Genomic DNA, 22,072 nt, shown 5'->3' with positions numbered 1-22,072 from the left:
TTAGCATGTTAATATGATGCCAGGTGCATTCAAATTAATATCTACATTGTCTACACACACACACACACACACACACAGCCTGTATGAGCATTTTAAAAATCCTGGGAGGATATATGAGAAGCAGGTGAGATGGTGATTTCCAGATGTTGGAAGACACAGGAATGTACTTTTCATCTTAAATCTTTCTGTATTTCTTGGACTTTAGCCAGCCATGGGTATGTTATGCAAAACATTGTACATCTACAATTATTAAATATTAGTTGCTAATTATTTTTATTACCACTAACCACATACATTTTGTCTACCAGTTAGTCATCAATTCTTTCCCTTTAAAAGGTAAATGAATCTCAAAAATGAGAGATGTTCAAGACTCTGTAAGTCATGTAGTCCATCTTCTTCAGAAAATGATGGCTCTTCTCAGGGCAACAGAACAGATGCATCAGCCTCTACACTGGTTCGTGATGAGGGAGCCCAGGGGAGGGGAGGCAAAGCCACTGAACAGAAAGAGAAACTAGGATGGGTGTGGTGGCTCACACCTATAATCTCATCGTTTTGGGAGGCCAAAGTGGGATGATTGCTTCAGGAGTTCCAGAACAGCTTGGATAGCAAGACTCCATCTTTATGAAAAATTTAAAAAGGAAACAGGAGGATTAAAAGTTCCAGGGTAGAGCACACAAAGCTACATGCACAGAATAAAGGGTTGAAAGCAAAATCACAAAAATGAGTGCTGAAGAGAGCTAAGGATTAAGAGATATTAGAATCAGCTATATAGTGAGGCCAAGTCTACATATGTGTGGTTATATGCTCAATTTATTTATTTATTTTTAAAACAGCCAAATTCAAGAGCAATAAATGCTCAACTTAAATGTTTGTGTGTCAAGATGGAAGCCCCATAAAGGGTAAATATAACTCATCGATTTTGGTGGCCATATTTTCATACTGAAGAATTTCTTGGGCGAAATGACTATTTCATCAAATGGGTGAGAGTTAGATAATGGGGTTTACGTGTGTGTAAATTCTTTTCAATATAGCCAAAATTTTCTTTTCACTATAGCCAATTCTTTTTCACTATAGCCAAAAAACCCACTTCATAACAAATCTCTTTGACTTCTGCTCAAGATAGTCCAACAGGGCTTCCTCCTGCTTTTAGAATAAAACCCCAACCCTGTAAGATGGCCCTCAAGGCCCCACCCAGTCTGGCCCTTTCCTTTTCCTCCAGGCTCAAGATTCACCTCCTCCAGCAGCCGCACTTGCCTTCCCTCTGCCCTGTGTTTAGTGAACTCACCTTACAGATCTTCACTCAGGTCGCACTGATCACCCATCTAGATAAGATGCTTATTTCTAGTTACATGCTCTTACTGGATATTCCTGTCATCCCAGGACTTCTCTCAATTTGAAGCACATCTTTTATATGTGCTGTCATATGTCACTCTCTCCCACTAGATTGTAAATTCCATGAGATCAAAAACCATTCCAATTTTACTTCTATCATTTTCCCAGAACCCAGCATGATGTGTGGCATGCAGTAGGTGCTCACTATAAAAAAAACTTGGGGGCATAAGGCTACCATCATGGAAGGATAAGGTATTTCTTGAGTAGAGAATCCATGTATGACCATATGCAGGTACCCAGATGTGGCTTATCAAGGCCAGCCCTGCAGGAATTCCCCATCTACTAAAAGAAGGGCCTTCATGGGGAGCATTAGCCTTTCCCATCTTTATGAGCTCCCAACTCTAAGAAGAAAGAGGACTTGAGCACCACACATACTATTTCCTCATCCTCATTAGATTTCTCCTGGAGGGAACCTACTCTTAGATACTGATTAGATTTCTGCCCTTCTAACTTCATGCAAAACAAAAATCAAAAACAAAAACAAAAAAACCCAACAACAAACAAGCAAAACAAACATAAAGCCCTGTAGAAACATAACTAGTTGTTATAGTACATAGCTAGTCAGGTATGAGCAGGGCAAGAGAGGGCTCCTCAGCCTCTGCCACATACACCAGGAGTGTAGGGTGATCATCAGGTGATGGTCAGGTTGTTAACTCTCTCTCTAAACGAATAGTTGGTCACAGCTGGCACCAGGGAACGACAGTCTCCTAATACATGGGAAACACCTGAAACTGGTGAGCAGCAGCTTCTGGAGAAGATCTCAGGAGTGGGGAGAAGGACTGCAATGCCCCAGAAATACGTCAGCGTATAAGATCCCAAGTCAAGAGGTCAAGCCGCACACGTGGTCTCTCAAGTCGCCTATGTGGTCTCTCAAGTCGCCTGCTTGGCCCTCTTCCAAGTGTCCTTTCCTTCCTTTCATTACTGCTCTAAAGCTTTTTAATGAACTTTAGCTCCTGCTCTAAAACTTGCCTTGGTCTCTCCTTCTGCCATATGCCCCTGAGTCAAATTATTTCTTCGAGGCAGCAAGATTTGAGGTTGCTGAAGACTCATACAGACAACTACCACTGCTTACATAATGATATGAGATAAAGTTCCAGCATAAATAATGTAGAAAAAAGGTTTCACTAGTATTGAAATACATTTAAAAACGGTAAGGAAAATATTAAATTCATATGTAATACATAAATTATTTCATAATTCATGTAGGGAACAAAATAAGAAAAGTTATAGGGTCTAGTGTGGCCATTTGCAGCCTGGTCTAAGGTTATTGTGGGATGAGACAGTCTTCAAAATACACATATAACATTTTAGAGTCTCAATATCAATGGCACTCACATCCACATTCTTTCAATAGTTCTCTTATAGTCTGTATTTCAACATGACTTCAGGAGTTGGCTGCTTAGAACATAAGGACTAAAGCCTGGCTTGTTTTGTGCCAGTCACTTTCTTTTATGGTCAAAGAAGCTGCTTTAGATGATTAAATATTATGTGTTACTCAGGGGAAAAGAACGGTAATATAACACATAAAGCAATCATTGGGTCAGATTATTTATTTATTTATTTATTTATTTATTTATTTTTGTTTTGTTTTAAGACAGGGTCTGGTTCCTTCACCCAGGCTGGAGTGCAGTGATACAATCTCAGCTCATTGCAACCTCCACCTCCCAGGCTCAAGTGATCCTCCCACCTCAGCCTCCTGAGTACCTGGGACTAAAGATGCACGCCACCATGCCTGGCTGATTCCTGAAATTTTTTTGCAGAGATGGGTTTTTGCCATGTTGCCCAGGCTGGTATCAAACTCTGGAGCTCAAGCCACCTGCCTGCCTTGAACTCCCAAGGTGCTGGGATGACGGGTGTCAGCCACTGCACCTGACCTAGAGTATTAATTAAAGGCTAGAAAGAGTAAATATCTAGCATGTTTTAAAAACATAACCTACAAATATAACTATGCTACTGGAAGTATGCATAATTTAACTACTCCCTCCCTTTTTGCTGAGTTGTTAGGCATAAATCTACAAACGACATCTTTTATTTTGTTAGAGACAGGGTTTGGCTCTGTCACCCAGGCAGGAATGCAGTGGTGTGATCATAGCTCACTGTAACCTCAAACCTCCTGGGCTTAAGGCTTCCTCCTGCCTCAGCCCCCCAAAGAGCTAGGACTACAGGTGCATGTCACCATGCCTGGCTAAATTTTTTTTAACTTTTTTTTTGTAAAGAGGAGGTCTTTCTATGTTGCCCAGGCTGGTCTCAAACTCCTGGACTCAAATAATCCTCCTGCTTTGGTGCCCCAAGGTGCTGGGATGTCAGGTGTGAGCCAAAAGAGATCTTTTTCAGGCACAGATCACACCAGCTTTAATTACTCGTGGAAAAGTCTACTTTGATCTGAAAACCATGCATGTAACATTATTCAACATATTGTACTATTATAACCTTTAGAAGAAATTAAACATTGTACAAATACAAAGTTCTATAATGGTATTGGATAAAACATCTAAGGCACAGAAGACTTTCAAATATATCCTCCATTTTATAAAGGGCAAAAAATGAGATGATACAGGGAAACTGATTAGTAGAAACACACACAACCAACAAGCATTATTGCAGGCGACAGCTTCCAAGTTTCTCACTCACTCCTTAGCATAGAACATGCTCTGTGGGAAAGATTAGAAACTGAAGGACAAAAATGCACTCACTCCCTTCTCTCTCTACCTTTTCTTCTATCATTCCTTTTCTCTGTTTGCCCACATATTCTGACCTCAAAATTATAATTTATTTAATAATGCAAAAGGCAAGATTTATTACTGGTTCTTTCTCACCTACGAAAATTAACTTCTTTTAAATAAGGTACAAAAAGGACATAATAAAATAAAGGCAATGTTGCTCATCAATAAGTAGATAGCATTGACTTCTTCTGGATATATCTATCAAATAAGAATCTAAGTTCACTCTATTGCTAAAATAATCTAAATCCCATGGTGGAAAAGGAACATAAACTCTTCATTGATTTATGGGCCTCATATCTTCTGGGATGTGTTGCCAATTTATGTGCTATATCCTGGGGTGTTAGCACCTGGGGTTGGATAGAGGTGAAAGATAATGGCTTGTAAACAGGCAGCTCCCTGTTGACTACTCGCCTCAGGAAGCTCTTGCCATTCGCTATATATTTCAGAAATTGTATGCAGAAAGCTGTGCTTACAAATGCACTACAGGAAAGGTCAGCTCTGGAAAATTTCAGACATTTCTGAAATGTGCATGTAGCAACCTGATTATACCACACATAGTCATGGTATCTAGATTTGAGATAAAAATAAAATTAGAGCAAGAAACGATTTAAAAGTCTAAAACTTTGCATCATAGGCAGCTAATGTACCATTTTAATTTAAAGAGTAATCGAAGGGTCAATCATGAATGGTGACAATCTGATATTATGGTGTGACGTGATAATGACATCTGACCATGTTAGTTATTAGAAGGAACACGGGATTTTCATAATGTTTATATTTTGTATTAAATGTAAGTTGATTCAGCCCTACCCTAACATTTAGAGATGATGTCATGGACATTCATAATTTGGTGCTGAATATTCACGGATGGGCCTGCCAAGACCACTGGCAACATTTCCCAACAGTCCTGCTCTCAGGCTGGCACAGGGAGCAGCAGGTGCGCCAATGCCCTGACTCCCTCAGCCCTCTCTCATGACAGACTTCTCACTCTCATGGCAGTGAAATGGCAGGTAACGATCGATTTCACCTGAACCAGTGGTTTCAGAGTTTTTCAGGGCCAGAGATCTCCTTGTTTAAAGAAAGTTCACACATACACACACACACACACACACACACACACACACACACACATATATATATAGAGGGGTGGGGGTTTCTGATTTATTTAAAAAATAAATAAATCTCACAAGAAAGCTAAAACACTGAAGGCTTGAGTTTTCCCTGGAGCTGCTTGCTAGAGCACAGCCCTGCTCTGAGGAAAAAGTATTCTTTACCTAGAAAGGACATGAAATTTCATGAACTCAAATTTTAAAATGCATGATCCATTAAGAAAAAGTTGACTAACTGGGCTTCATCAAAATGTATAACTTTTGCTTTTCATACACTATTAAGAAAGTGACAAAACAAGACACGAACTAGAGAGTGCTTGTAAATCAAAGATCTGATAAAGGATATGTACAGACTATTTAAAAAATTCCCACAACTCAATATAAGAAAACTCAATTAATAAAATGTAAAATATATTACTGGTTTGAATAGGCTTTTCACCATAGAAGACAGATGAATGGCTAGTAAGCACTTGAAAAGATGCTCAAATCATTAGTCAATAGGGAAATATAAATTACAATACCGTGAAATAACACTATACATCCACTACAATGGTCATTTTCCAAAAGACTGACAATACAGGTGTTGGTGAGGATGTGAAGAAACTATAACCTCAAATGTCGCTGGTGGGAAGATAAAATGGCACAGCCACTTTGGAAAACAGTTTGGCAGTTTCCTATAAAGTTGAACACAAATTTACCATATATCTCAGTAATCTCACTCCTAGGTCTTTACCCAAGAGAAATGAAAACACATGTCCATACAAAGCCTTGAAAGCAAATTTCACAGCAGAATTATTTATAATAGCCCCAAACAGGAAATAATCCAAATGTCCATCAACTGGCGAATGGATAAACAAAATGTGTTATATTCATACTATAAAATGGGACATTATGCAGACGGGTAGTAAACACTGCAAAGCATCTGAAAAAGGACTTGTATCGAGAATACATAAAAAACTCTTATAAGTCAGTAACCCAGCTGACATCTCTCTTCCTCAATGTGACTTCCTTAAACACTCTGACCCATCACAATTGCTTCTTTCCCCGAATTTACTGTCAATAAGCTTCACTGGGTTTTTTTCTTGTAAAATATTTCAGATCAGCTCCTGGTGGGGGTGAGGGAGTGTAAGTGCATTAGTGTGGAGCAACATAATACATCAGTGGGCTGGGATGGGATGTGACTTCCCAAAGCTGAGATGGGCTCACTGATAAGAGGTGTCTGCCACTGTCTTGGCCACCTGACCCAAAACTCCAGAGCACCTCAAAATCTAGGCACCAATGCAGATCCAAACTTGCTTCCCAAGATCCCATAGCTGAAAAAGTTTCTGGGAATGGCTTTTTTCTTAGTCTTTCAAACTTCTTTGGGTATTGCGTGTTGCCACCAAAACACCCACGTCACTCCTCCTACACCTGTGTTTACACATCTCTGAATCCCCCATGATGCCTAATACAGCGTTCAAAACATAGCTCAGAACGGACAACATCACTGGACACTCCCAAACACGGAGTGGATTTGGTTCATGGTGCCTACTGCCCATGGGTTTAAGCAGGCTCACCCATGAATATTCAGCACTGAGAAAAGATGATGAAGTCCTGGAAATTAATAACACTGCCCTCAAGTTCAGGTAGTTATTTTGATTCTGTTAGGCTGAAGATGAAATCGTATACCTGAGTCTCTCCTGGAAAGAAAAAAGTGGGAAGGAAGTGCCAGGAACTTTGAGATAATTACCAAAAGAGAAAATAAGAGAAATACCCTCAAGTGAAGGAGGTATATATATGAAGAAAAACATAACTGACAGTCTGTCTTTGTGGCAACTAGTGAATCTCCTGCATAGGACATCAGGGAAATGACATACTTTCTCCACAGGATCCCCAGTGATGAGTGGAAACTGTCGCTATGATGCCTACAGAATTGTGGTCAATGAGATACACACAATTCGCAAAAAAAAGGAACAAGATGCAATGGCAACTGGAGTAAAGGCTTCAACATTTCATTCCTATGTCCAAGGCTTTAATGTGAAAATCCTATGTCCAAGGCTTTAATGTGAAAAGTCATATGAGTTACACAAAAGGAAATAAAATTCCAGGACCTGGAAAGTACCCACCTCCATGGACTTAAGAGACAGTTCGTGAAACTTGTAAGACTAGTCAGGACCCCAGTGAAAGGTGTAAGGTATACAGAGTTGATTAATCAAATAAAACCTGACCTTAATTAGGAGCCCCTGCCCAATAACTGCAGGTTTATTCTTCAAAGGCATAACCAGATTCTATGCCTCTAAAATGGCCTTGAGACTCTATTATTATTTTTTCTTAGTAGACTCCTAGCCAATATGGTAATATTGTTCCCCTTGATTGGGCAAAGTCTTGTCTACTTATCTATCAATCTTATGTAAATTGTGTTTATAAAGGTGCAACTGTGTTTTGTAAAATATTGTACTGGTTTACATACTGTTTTTGAAGATGTCTGAAATAGGAGAATCCAAACTAACTAATGTCTGATTTATTAAAGTTATGGGCATTAAATGCCTAGAAAAATTGCGACATTTGTGAGAAACGTATATAATAAATTTATAATCATAGTTAAAACGTCCAAGGAAATCTGGTTACATAAACATAAAATGGTTAGGATTTGATTTATGCATTATAGGAACATTAATCAAGGAACAAATGAGTTTGTTCTTATTTTTTATGCAAATATTAGATTTATAAATAAAATTTGTCAGATAAATTTAAACATTTAGAAAACTAAATTTAGACACTCTTTGACATGTGTAAAGGTTTCCCACGGAAGTAAAAATTAACTGGGATTTGGTGAAGCCTTTCATCTCATGGATTCCCAACTCTACAATCAAGAGAGAAAAGCAAGAGAACCCTGAACAGTGAAAGGCCATGCCTGCAGACCTCTAAACCAAAGAAAGTTTCCAAAGCCTTCTCTGGCAAATGTCCACTGATTCCAAAAGAACCAGAACTGCCTAGCAGGGAGCGGGAGAGGGAAGAGGAAAAGGGCATCCCTCTAGAGCACACATAACACAATTGGTCTGGGATAGGACAGGGCTTCCAAAGCTGAGGTGAGTTCATTGACAAGGGGTGTCTGCCAATGCCATATATGCATGGCTACCTGACCTGAAAACCTAGGACACCTCAAAATCTAGGAGGCAATAGGGATCCAACAATGTTTCCTGGGATCCTACAGTAGAGAACATTTCTGGGAACAACTCTGTTCTAGTTTCTCAAACCCACTTGGATATTTTATTTTGCCTCTGGAATACCCAGATCTCTCCTACACCTATGCTTGCCAAGTGAGGGCTTGTGTGGGGCTCAACACTGAGACGCTTTTTACACCATGTCCTACTGGATGCTGTGTTTTCCCTCAGGGCAGGCGCGGTGTCTTCTACCTCAGCTGCACTAAGCCACAAAGAGCAACCCTTCTAAGGCAACAAGCAATGGAACAAGGGGACTAACCAGCAATCAGGACCTACCTCTGTCACCATGTACTTTGAGGAGCTTTTGTGCGACTTGGCAAGTATCATGTCTGTGAAATGAGCATGAACTTACTCTGGAACAGGATTTGTTATGGAAAGCCACTGAAATAATACTGAAACAATACACTCAGAAAACATAAGCATAAATGTAGGGAACTAGGCTACTACAAAGTCTAAAAGATGCTGGGACTACTTTATAACAAGTGGGAATGATAAATGGACCCAGCAAAACCTCACAAGTACAGGATCTCATTTAATCTGACAAGTAGGCACGAAGTTCTGAGGACACATCTTCTAACTCCAAATTTCAAGACCAGAAGAGGTTAGTATAAACTAGATGGGAAGGAAAAAGAAAAAAAAAAAGTTCTACATACTGAAGTTTATATTCTAAAAAATTGGACTTTTGCCTACTATGTGTCAGGCATTTAGTTTATTTGCTCCTTTCAAACTAGTAGGGAAAAAAAACTGGGGCCGGAAAGTTTAAGCAAACTGCCTTTATGTGAGAAAAAAAAAATTGGCTGCAAGAACCTCAGTTTGCATCGTACAGCCCTCAAAACTAAAGCCCATGACTACCCACCCCCAGAATCTTGAAGAGTATTGTTTTCATGCTTCTTTCACATTTCAACCAAAGCTGAAAAATGTAGCCAGTCCTCATGGAAATTTCAGTGATGGACTCCTGCTATCAAATTTTTAAACAGTCCTGTTTCTCTTCTCACGCCCAGGGGTGAATGGTAAGTGAGAACTCAAGTGTCCACTGTACCATTCTCCTCCCTCAAAGTGAGCTCAAAGTTCAGAGGAAAGGAAACAGTCATCACTCCACTGTCAACAGGGGCATGCTAGAGGATCCCAGGTTTTGGCAGAGGCTAACAGAGGCCCTGGAATCTTTATGTTCGTTGAGTACTTTCAGGTGGGCAACTTTCATTTCCATCAAAATAGTGGAAGGCAAAAAAATTCGTCAGAAGTGTGTCCCAATTTCATAGACTGACAGATGGAGGTGTGTAGTAATACATCTTTTATTACTTCCCTTGACAGCTACAGACTGCATGTGGAGTTTAACTGGGCTGATACATACATTTTGCAGGTGCATTGTTGAGAGAGAATTTTTTGGACATTTTTTCTGGCTAGCACAGAAATAAAGTACCTAGGTAGGGAAAGACATTTCCTGGTAGTTAAAGAGTGTTTCTCCTTACTACTCCAAGTGCTCTCTCCAGTCACATAACCCTAACATGAGCATTTTTAATGCCTGCCAAATTTATTCTCAAACATGGGATAGGCCAGCCTGCATTAAAGGGTTCTCATCTGTTGGGTTTATGAAATGATTTGCAATCATCAACTCTATAAATACGGGTATGTAACTTTCTTTACTAAAGCATCAGGCTCCACAAGGGACTATATTTGTGTCATACATAGATAAATAGCTTGGGATGATTAAACTTGATATCCTAAATTTGATTTTCATAGGAAACTGAAATTGCACTGTACCCTTAGAGCAATTCTAGTTAACAAGTACCTGAGGCTTAGAGAAACTGGTTCTTCAGTAGCCAGTAACATCAGGGTCACACTACATTTGATGAATAATTTGATGAATAATTCTTCCCAGTGGCACTCACACCTGATACGCACATTATGTGGATTAGAGAGTTTTTGGATACACAGAAGAAAAACATCACTTTCTACCGCCAGTTGCTCATGCTACAGGTATATCACCTAACGAAAACAAGATTTCTCTGAGGAATGTGAAATGTAGTTAGTGTTTTCACCATGTAATTATTTTGCCATGATCTTCAAGATACTGAAACAGAAACAAACCTGATTACGTTGTTTTTTTATGTCCTGATGTAACTTTCCATTATGGTACTGAGCAGGGTCCCCATCTCCCAGACAACAGTTCTGATGCAGATGAATTATCAAAAGTGGAAGTGGGATGATCTTAGCAATTAAGCCCCATGGCTTAAATAATGGTGTGTGGGGCTGGGCACCATGGCTCATGCCTATAATCCCAGCACTTTGGGAGGCTGAGGCAGAAGGATAAGTTGAGCCCGCCTGGGCAACATGGTAAGACCCCATCTCTACAAAAATAAAAATAAAAACATTAGCTGCATATGGTGGTACATGCCTGTAGTCCCAGCTACTTGGGAGGCTAAGGCAGGAGGATCACTTGAGCCCAGGAGGCCAAGGGTGCAATGAGCCATGATCAGCCATCAAGACCCCATCTCAAAAATAAATGAATAAATGTGTATGGTATAAACATAATTATATCATATAAGGAATAAAGCATATATGAAACTATACTTAATTATACATATACATTTTATCTTAAAATATAACATCAAACTTCTATATCTGAAATTGAAGTCTAGCTGGCATACTATAAAGGCATTTAGTTATGTAGCTTTCATTAATTTCAGTGAGAAACAGGCTCCCAATCTTTATTAATACTTGAAATTTTAAAAACTTACTATCCATCCATCTATCTATCTATCTATCTATCTATCTATCTATCTATCTGAGAAGGGGTCTCACTATGTCACTCAGGTTGGAGTGCAGTGGCGTGATCATAGCTTACTGCAGCCTCAAACTCCTGCACTCAAGAGATCCTCCTGCTGCAGCCTCCCAAATAGCTGGGACTAAAGGCATGTGCCACCATGCCTAATAATTTTTTAATTATTTTTTTGTAGAAACAGAGTTTCACCATGTTGCCCAGGCTTTAAAGCTTACCTTTTAAACCCATGGCTTTGCATTTCAGATACCTGGATGATGACCAGGACAAACTGTTGCAAAGAGAGTCGACCTACAGGGACCTACACACTGACTGACCCACATGGCTGCTCGAAAGGAAAGGAAAATGCATTCTGCCACAGAGTCCCAGCTTCTGTCTCCACAAGCTAAAGAGTCTTCTACAATCCACAAACCTAGCATCCCAGGACAATATATTTATGTTGGTTAATTTTATGTCAGCTTGACTGGGACACAGAGTGGCCAGATATCTAATCCAACTTTACCCTGGGTGTTTCTACATGAGTTTAACATTTAAAATGATAGACCTAGTAAGGCAGGCTGCCCTCTCTAATGTGCATGGGCCTCATGCAATTAGTTTGAATGCATGAATAGAACAAAAAAACTGGCCTTTCCCCAAGGGAGAGGGAATTCTTCCTGCTTGACTGCTTTCAAGCTTGAGCAGTAGTCTTTCTCCTGCCTTTGGACTCCAATTCAACATCAGCTCTTCCTGAGTCTTGGGCCTGCTGATTACAGATCTTGGGACCTCTCAGCCTCCATAATCACAGAGCCAATTCCTTATCATCTCTTTCTATAAGTGTATCTCCTATTGGTTCTGGTTCTCTGGAGAACCCTGCCTAATACAATATTATAAGTGGAAAAAAAACTTCCCCTATAGAGTCAGCAAGAGGGAGCTGAGGAAGCCTCATTCATCACCAAGGTAAGAGAGGGAAGAGGCCACAGCAGCTAACAATGGTGACACTGTTAGAAAGTATATGGAACTTGAAATACAGTCCGATTGAATTATTCCTACTAGGAGCCTGGAATGGGGAACCAAGAAGGCAAGAGATTAGTATATGGCGGTGGAGAGCATAGAAGGAGGAAAGGTCAGACAAAATAGAGAAGACCTGCTCAAAGATGAATTTGGTTTTTGTTTTGTTTTGTTTTGTTTTTTTCTGAAGAAGTTATTAGGCCAGTGGCAGTGGCTCACACCTGTAATCCCAGCACTTTGGGATGCCGAGGCAGGAGGATCGCTTGAGCCCAAGAGTTTGAGACCAGCCTGGGCAACACAGTTCGACATCACCTCTACAAAAAATTAAAAAAAAAAAAAAAAAAATAGCCAGGCATGGTGGCACATGGCTGTGGTTCCAGTTACTCAAGAGGCTGAGGCAGGAGGATCACTGGCGCCCAGGAGCTCAAGGCTGCAATGAGCTGTGATCATACCACTGCACTCCAGCCTAGGTGACGAAATGAGGCCCTGTCACAAAGAAGAAAAAAAAAAAAAAAAGACATTACTATTCACCCACATTTAGATAGACGCGTTCTTTCCAATCTATGTGAATTCATGCCACTCCATGCTACCCGCCACCCTCCAGGGCAACAGTTGTGACCACATGGGCAACTGCTGCTAAGTCTCAAATCCTTATCAAAAATGCTAAGTGACAGCTAACCAAGGTGTGAAGAGTTTTGCTTTTTCATTCTCGTTGATTTAAACGGCATGTGCTCCGGAAAACTCTTCTATGGGTTAGCGTCTGTGTTCTTCTCACAACACTCAAGTGTACTTAAAATCACATTGGTTCTGGTTCACAGAGGGAGGAAATGGAGGGTGTCAAAGGAAATGCTTGCAGGATTTCAAACATGACAGGATCACAGACATTCTTTTCCAATGTAAAGACATTCCAGGAAAGCCTCAAACTGGTGTAGTGTGTATAGGCTTGTGATGTAAAAGAGAATCTAGGGTTCATTAATTCCTATCATGGCTAAAGACCTCACTGGTTTTACCTGTTTAACTGTGCTCAGGTTTTGAAATTAGTGCTCAGAAGTCTTTCATCCCACTGCCACAGTGTTCCTCACGAAAAGGTCTTCTGTCTTTTGCCAGCTCAGTATTCACAGTCTTCACAAGAGAAGGCTAATTCTGAAATAACTATGTAGCCTGCACAGGGCTGGTGAAAGTCCAGGGGCCTCATTCTACCAATGGCTTTTCAAGTCTTTCTTGCTCCCACATACCCCTTCTCCTACTGCTTTAAATGTCCTTTCTTCCCCAGGATTAAGAGTGGAATTTCTAGAGACGGAATACACGTAATCAAATAGTGTTTCTGAAACTTCTTAGTTATGTGTGACCTTGGGACAATTATTCACCATGTTGTGCCTCAGTTTCCTCAACAGCAAAATGTGAAAAAATTATAATCCCTAGTGTGTAGGGTTATGAGGATGAACTGAGTTCATGGGTCTAGTTCTTGGAGCAGTGCCTGGAACATGGTAAATGTCAGTAAGTGTTACTCATTCTTCCAGCCCCAACAGGTGGTAGATTGCTTGTAGTTCAAGTATAGAACCACACAGGTTCTAGACATGGGTCCACGGTGGAGAAAGCATCCATTTACCAGCCTACCTCCCACCAAGACTGAGCAAGGATTACATCTTTCTTTTTATGTTTCCCAGCACCTAGTGTGGTAAGTACGTGACACAGAGCAGGTATTCAGTGAATGTAGATTGAGTGCTTGAAGGGACACTAATTCTAATTCTAAGGAGGAGAGTATGTCACCTAAGGGATGCTGTTTATGAATAACAATGGCAATGCAGTAAATGTAAGCTCCAGCTAGAACCCTGGTAAGAAACACAATTCACTCTTCTGGGATTTTTAAATAATTTACATTCATTTGCTTTAAAATCTTTCAAATAAGGTCACTTTTGTTTATATACTTGTCATTCTTACCAGCATAGAGAGAGGTAAGTATAACAAAACTAACCAAAGCAATGTTTCTTCAACTCCTGGAGACCAAAATCCTAGAAACTGTCTTCAGCAATCTCAAAAGGTTACATTTAATTTTCAACCGCACATAATATACAATTATGACTATTAAAGAGTCGCTGAAAATATCTTTCCAAGTACAAACAAAAGCAAAGCATCAACAGAGACCCAGGACAAGGCAGAAGTGACGACTACATTATGAAGGGTCAGCTCCCCAAACTCACACACCCCCCGAGAGGAGAAGGGATAACAGGATCAGCACCAGACTCACTCACTCTCCTCTCAGTCACTGTAAGACTTTTGATTTCGGTGTCAAAAAAAAACCCTCTGTGGAAAGTGCTCTTCTTGTGAAAACACCTGCTAAAAAGCAAGCCTGAAACAAGGTCAGTCATTGCCCTGGCACACGTTCACTAGTTCCTCAGAATGAGCGCCCTCAAGGTGTTTGGTGGGGGACAGAGGCAGGAGGAGATGGAGACAGACCAACAAGACAGCCAGACACACGCGCGCATACACACACACGCGCATACACACGCGCGCATACACACACGCGCATACACACACGCGCGCATACACACACACAGAGTTCTAGTCTCTGCCACAGTAACGCAACTCATTAAATGCCACAGCCTCTCTTCTGTGTGACTTTTGTTACTCCCATGAGGAATAGCCAAAGATTTAAACACATTGTCAAGTCAGATTAATCAAAGCCATATTCTCTAGTTAAGCGTAAAGAAAAAGAAGTCATAAAGGAATTCAAATTTGTTCACATCTTGTAACAGAAAAGAATAGGTGGATTCGTATCTGCTATGGTTTGAATAGGTCCCATCCAAAATTCAGGGGTTGCCAGTGTGATACTATGAACAGGTGGGCCTTCGAGAGGTGACTAGGTCATGAGGGCTGCTCCCTTATTTCTTGGCCAAATAACATTTCTCACTCAATTAAAAGAATCTGGGAAGATCAGTCTAAGTTCACCTGGCTATTATTTAGAATGATAAAGGCTATGAACCAAGTGAATGAGCTACTCAAAAAGCCAAAATAAAAATTCTGAAGGGCTCGGCTACTTTGGTTTTTTTTTTAATGACTCTGGGTAGCAGGCACTCAAGGAAGCCCACTTACCACGATATCCTCAGGAAATGTGTCTCTGCTGAAGGAGCCATCATCAAACATGACCTCGTAGAAGGTCTGCGACGTCACAGCCATCACTCTGCAACTGTAATACCGGGTGTTCCGATGCTTCGTGATGACCGTCTGTCCCACGGAAATGACCTTCTCGCAAACCTTGGGCTTCTAAAAGAAGGGACGCGAAAAAGAAAATAAATAAGAGAGAGAACAGGAAAAGAAAGGACATAAAATAAAAAGTATTCATTTGAAAATCAATCATTTATTTCGCCAAGATTTTTTTTAAAATTTTTAACTTAATATTGAAGAATAATTTCAAACTTACAAAAAAGTTGCAAGAATACAAATAGTATAAACAATACTTGTTTATACTATCACTCTTTACCCAGGTTCATCCATTGGTTTTGTGTGTGTATGCATATACAAAGAGAGAAAGAATATGTATGTGTGTGTGTATATATATATACACACGTGTATGTGTATATCCAAATATATCAACTTCAGGAAACTGAACACTGATAGGATACTTTAATCTCCATCTACACTCCAGTTGGTCAAATGATCCAATAATGGCCATTATGGTATCCACCTTCCCTACCCTCAAACTCCCAAGTACAGAAATCCAGTCTAGACTCAAGTATTGCGTTTAGTTGCCACATCTCTTTAGGCTTCTTTAATCAGGACCATTTCCTCTGTCTTTGTTTATGGCAGTGATACTTTGGAAGGATACAATTCTTCCTCCTCCTGCTTTTTAACAAAGCCTGTGTCTTAAGCTTCCTCATGATTAGATTCAGGTTATACATTTTTGGCCAGAATCCCAAATAGGTGATGTTGTCTTGTTCTCAGGATATTTCATATGAAGGTACGTGATGTTTGCTTACCCCTCAATGGTGATGTTAATTTTGATCCTGATCAAAGTATAGTTCAATTTCTCCACTTAATTACTATTTTTCTATTATACTAAAGCAATCTGTGAAAGACACTTTTGTCACTATATAAATGTCCTGTTCCTCTTAAACTGTTTGGAATTAGTGTCCATTGAGTTTCGTGCATAATCTTTACTGCAATGGTGGTGTATACTGATATTTCCTGCTCTACCACCCCATCCACATTTATTATTTAGTTGACATTTGGTAAGCAGGAGTCGCCCATATTTCCCTGCACGCATCCATCCATCCATCCATCCATCCATCCATCCATCCATCCATCCAACCATCCATCCATCAATCCATCTGTCCATCTGTCTTTATTCATCCATTGTCATTATGGGCTGATGAATTCCTCCTCCCCAGTTGTTTATAGTTCATACTTTACTTTATTATTTTGGTGTTCAAACTGTCCCAGATTTGACCAGTCAGAGCCCCCTTCTGGTTCTTGTGATCTTCCTTTTTTTTTTTTTTTTTAACCGGCAGTTCCTTACTATCTTGTCTGATAAGATGTTTCAGGATCATCTTGCACTAGTCCTGAAATTAGCCATTCCAGGAGTATAGTTCAGTTCAGAGGGGCAGTGACATTAGAAACTCAGATACAGGTGCTTAGGTATGCTCTTATTTCAGGAGTATCTTTGATTCTCAGTTGTTCCAGCAGATGGAACAATGAAATACATGCATTTAACATGTGCACATTTATGTGCATAAATACACACATGCATATATCAATTTGCCACAAGCACACATATATTGGAAATCACCAGTTCAGAGTGATATCCCTATTCATCCCTGCAGATTCTTTCTTGCCTCCCTCTATTCTGTATTTGTATCTTCATCCTTTTTCAGCGAAAACGTTGGCTTCTACAATATAAACCCATTTACTCATTTGCTCAATCCCTAAATACACCCAAGTAATTTTTAAGACCTGTAGGAGAGCTGTAGTAATAGTTTTAGACTAGAAAAACTAACACATATGACAGTTCATCTTATTTTTAAATTAAAAATTAAGACTCAAGTTCAATTACCAGCTCATACTGATAACAGCTGGGTTGCAGTCCTTTCCTAAGAATATGGGCATGAGTTGTAGACTCCATCTTTATTTCATTTTCTCCCTCCCCCTATTCTCCTTCCACACATATTCCTGGCATCCTATAAAACCAGGTGTAGGCCTCAGGGTATACACATCATGCTAAGGAAACATAAGACTTAAGAACAAATGACTTCTCTCAGAAATACCTGGCAGAGTGATTGGCACATATTAAGTGCTCTAGAAATGTTAGCTTGATGTGTTTTGGGTTGCTTGATTTTCAAGATAAGGCTATAGTCCCTGTTCCCCTTTCAGGAACTCTGTCTACAAAGCCCGTACCTACTAGGAAGAGACTGCAGTCAATATCTAATGCCAAAGTCTGCTCTGAAGACTGGATCTTCTTTATACCAGCCTCAAAGGCTCATGCATCAACTCTGATTTGTTGGATGTCATGAGCTCTGACCTGCTGGGAAGGCCCTGAACCAAGTTCATGGGAAGGTCCAGGCCGTCATAATCCCGAAGGGACCAAAATTAGCCGGACATGTCATTTGTACCTACAGGAAGCTGGGACTCATTAAACCCCAGTATTTTCTTGCATAGATACTTAGAACACTCCTGGGAAATTCAGTTTATCATCATCCAGAATCACAAGTCAATTAGAGGCTTTGCTTTTGTTTCCCCCATGAATTTCAAAAAAGCTAAAACACACCTTGTAGTGTGCACAGTGTTATGCTTAATCTTTTTCTTCTAGAAACCAAACAAAGACATTCCCAGAGAGTCATTCATTGACTAATTTCCTCAACAGTCATCTATAGCTAGCCAGTGGGCACCAGATCTGGTGTTGGAGAGTCAAATATACAAAACCACTAAGGCTGTATTGCTTCCTGGAACAGGCCTACACAGGTATGCGCCATGAAGCCACTTCACAGGTGGTGTGAGAGAAGACTGATGAACACATTCCAGCATGCCAACTACAGCAGGACTCCTCATTCCTGGGCGTGCAGCAGTCAGAATTAGGGGAAGAACACAATCAAGGACAGAGTGACGGGCATGACCAAAGGCCCAGAAGCAGGAAGCAGCCATTCTGTTGTGGGAACTGCAAGAGGTCTTGCTATGGTGTAGAAAGTAGGAGAAACTAGAGAAATGGCCTAGGGACCAGGGGTCAGGCCACTGGGAGTGGGGGAGAACCGTTCTTATGCCATCCTAGGGAGTCTAAATGTTCTTCTGTGAACCTAGGAAGCCACTGAGGGGTTTAGATATAGAAGACAGGTGATCCAGGTCTGTGTGGCCATAGACAAGGGGCTGGTGGAGCTTAGAGCGACAGTACAGTGGGAGATGAGGATCTGGAGAAAGGAACTGGGGACAAGAATGCTCATGATTTGGACAAAGGGGCAGGCCCCCTCCCAACACACATCTTCGTAAGGGTCTCTAACCATCTCTCCCATCTAGTGTCCCACATACCTGACAGAACAAAAGGATACTTTCCTTCTTTCCTCCCTGAAATCATTCCCCAGTGATTAGTGGGTTGCTTGGGAAATTTTTCTATACCTTTAGGTGTGGGTAGGTATGTAAACATTTGACAAAGCACAACAGTAAGAAGCCTGATTTATATCACTATACTTGAAGTAGAAATATTTAACAGCTAGGTGATAGTATTTAACATATACGGAGATAATTATGCAGTTTACGACTTTACCCCCATTCATTCCCTTTAAATATATCCAACCTTTTAAAACCTTTTAAACTAAGAGAATGACTTGGATGTAGTAATTAATATGAGTGGAGGCACAGCATGCAAGTGATGCGACTCCAAGATTGGGCCCATGACAGCTACTTCAGGTTGTACAGGTTACAACTAACTCTAGGAGGCCACATTCACAACCTGTGTGGCCACAGACAGTGGCCCTGAGTGATGTGGATTAGGGATACACAGCCTTCATCTTGGCAGAACTTTCTTGCAGATGCTGCCCTCTCTGTCAAACTGAAACACAGTCATGGTCAGAAATACAAGCACTGTATTTTAATATGGTATTAGTTATTTAGTGTATATTGGCAGTTTTACTAAAAATTGTTTGCCCTCAAAGGGGACAATGTGTTGAGATTTGCATTCTAAGCTGATTACTCTTTCAAGCTGTGTGATCTCGGGGGTGTTACATAACCCTTGTCATCCTCAGCTTCAGTTTGGTCACCTGTGGAAGAAATTATACCTAAATCAAAGTTATGCTATAAAACAGGATGAAGCACAAAGGATGCCTAGCCTCATCGGTAGCAGACTCTCAGTAAATCCTAACTGGCTTCATCTAGGAAATGAAGAACATACCTGAGACCTTCGGCTCAGGCAAATCAACCACTTTCCTACAGTACCTGAGTCATTGGCATGGATGAGTGGGCAGTACCCTGACTTCACACTGACAAGGATCAATCCAGCCCCAAATCACTGCTGAAAAAACAATCTAGGCACCTACCCTTCACCTCACCCGCTCCAGCAGCCTCTGACCCTACTCTTGTCAAATTCAGGCACACAGCTACGGTCCCTAGGAAGGAAAGCATAATGTGGTCTCCTCTGCATCCCCAGGGCTCCCAGAGCCTTTGTTTACAACTCTCTTAAGACCCTGGCCACATGACTCTTTCAGTTACTATCCCTTTAATGACAGGGTAAACTCTGCGAATCAGTGCCAGAGCTTGTCTTTTTATCCAGAGAACCCAGCACGGTGTCTGTAACACTGTTCCTGACAGATGAACAGTGAATCAATGAATGGATGGATAAATGAGTGGGTGAGTGAATGTGCACAAATTTTCAAAATGGAAGAGGAATGAATTCTATCTGCTTCTGTCCAGAAAAGGGCAAAGAGAAGCAAAGGGGCACTGTAGAGTGATATCCCTATTCATCCCTACAGGTTCTGTTTCTTTGGTTTCTCTTTCTTTGGCTGGGTGTGCATGTATGTGGGTAGGGGAAGGGAATAGAGAAGGTTTATGGTGAAATTCACAGGGTCTGGAAAGTAGAAGAGGCCAGCCAAGAGAAAAGGAAGGTGATGCAGGCTTTATAAGGAAGAGGCTGGTTCCAGATCACAACCATTTTCTTCCTGCTTAGAATATGAAATTTATGCAGATTGGCTGGTTAGAAAAATGGCCAGTATATAAATTAAATACACAACCTTCACCTAAATAAAAATTCTCAGAAACGTCAGGCATGCCCATTTCATGAGGAGTACTAAGGGAAATGGATTATAATCCTGTCATAATGCTATTTTGATAGGATTTCTGATTTATTTTTGCAGGAAAAATGTATTGACAAGCATACCCCATAACTGATTATATATCCTCAAAAATATTTCCTGTCAGAAAAGCCTAAGAATCCACTGATGTTAAGAATGTCATTTCTGATCAGAAAAGACAGGCGTCATGTGAGGGCATCCATCAGATTAAAGAAATGGCTATGGTGTTCTGAAGATTAGTGTGCAAGCTAAGGCTGTAAAACTTGAATTTTCTTTAATATGAACTAAGCAGAAATGAACAAACAGTAGCTTAAAAAAATATACATGTCATTTTTTAAAATGGTAGAGCCAGTTAGAGATGCTGGGGAGATGACCAAAATGTTAGGTAAAAAAAAGTTATAGATATTCCATAAAAGCATAAATAATTCCTAGGAAAAATAACACATCTAGAGTTTCCAACATATGTCCATATACATGAGGTAATTAAATTCTCCCAATAATTTTGTGAGGTAGTTTTTATTTTGAATAGATGATGTAACATCTACTGACACTCTTGATAAAGTCAAGTGACTTTTCTAAGATCTCAGAACAGTTTAGAAGTAGTCTAGAGCAGTGCTCTCCCATGACATGTGATATGGTTTGGTTCTGTGTCCCCACTCAAAGCCGCATGGAATTGGAATCCCCAGTATTGGAGGTGGGGCCTGGTGGGAGGTGACTGGATCATGGCGGTGGTTTCTAATGGTTTAGCACCATCCCCCTAGTGCTGTCTTGTGATAGAGTTCTCACACGATCTGGCTGTTTAACTGTGGGTGTGTATAGCATCTCCCACTATCTCTTCCTCCTGCTCGCACCATGTAAGATGAGCAGCTTCCCCTTCGTCTTCTACCATTATTGTAAGTTTTCTGAGGCCTCCCCATCCATGCTTCCTGTACACCTGCAGAACCATAAGTCAATTAAACCTCTTCTCTTTATAAATTACCCAGTCTCAGGTAGTTCTTTACAGCAATGTGAAAACAGACTAACAGCAATATGAAAACAGACTAATACAACATGGGTGCTCCAGACCATCAACCAGAAGAATAAACATGAAAAGAAATGAGAGAGGAAATAAGCATGGGAAAAAATGAGTGAAGAAGTAAAACCAACCAGGAAGTAAACACAGGAAAACATGAGCTAGGAAATAAAACCAACCAGGAAGTAACACCAATAGAATTCAAGTAGTGGCCTAAAGAAATTACATTTCCTTTTATTTATTTTTTTAAGCCTTCCATTGATTGAATGGGAGGTATTGTTCTAGATACTTGTTGAGGCAGTTCCCACATAAGATTTATTTACTTTCCCCAATATACCCAAAGGGTTGGATTAGTAACTTGGATTTGGAGCAGGTCTGGTGATAAAAATGCAGAATGTATATGCTCTCACTTTTCATCTACATAGACATATGTATACACACACGTACACTGTGGTAAATTTCCAAACTGCACAAAAATCTTCACTCCTCCCCGTTTCCACATCCCGTGCATGTGACTTTGTAGTTCCCCCCATCAAGGACTGAAGTTTATTTCCCACCCTTTGAATCTGGGTTAGACTGTGGCTTAGCTTGCATTGGCCA

At 40.4% G+C, this 22,072-nt stretch overlaps 1 protein-coding gene across 9 annotated transcripts in view; it reads right to left on the bottom strand.

The window, feature by feature from the left end:
• The window catches only part of LOC105489137 (lysine demethylase 4C), a 416,176-nt gene that overhangs the window by 30,909 nt on the left and 363,195 nt on the right, over positions 1 to 22,072 (bottom strand). For all 9 annotated transcript variants that reach the window (XR_011612551.1, XR_011612550.1, XM_071077763.1 and 6 more), the window contains one exon: positions 15,287 to 15,457. Coding sequence is in view for 7 of the 9 variants with exons in the window: in XM_071077763.1 (XP_070933864.1) it covers positions 15,287 to 15,457 (171 nt within the window). In the remaining 2 variants the exon portion in view is untranslated. The remainder of the gene's footprint in view (positions 1 to 15,286; positions 15,458 to 22,072) is intronic.

The sequence above is a fragment of the Macaca nemestrina genome, chromosome 14 (genome assembly GCF_043159975.1).
Source record: "Macaca nemestrina isolate mMacNem1 chromosome 14, mMacNem.hap1, whole genome shotgun sequence".
NCBI lineage: Eukaryota > Metazoa > Chordata > Mammalia > Primates > Cercopithecidae > Macaca > Macaca nemestrina.
The sequence above is the reverse complement of the archived record's forward strand: the minus strand, read 5'-3'. Positions and strand labels throughout refer to the sequence as shown.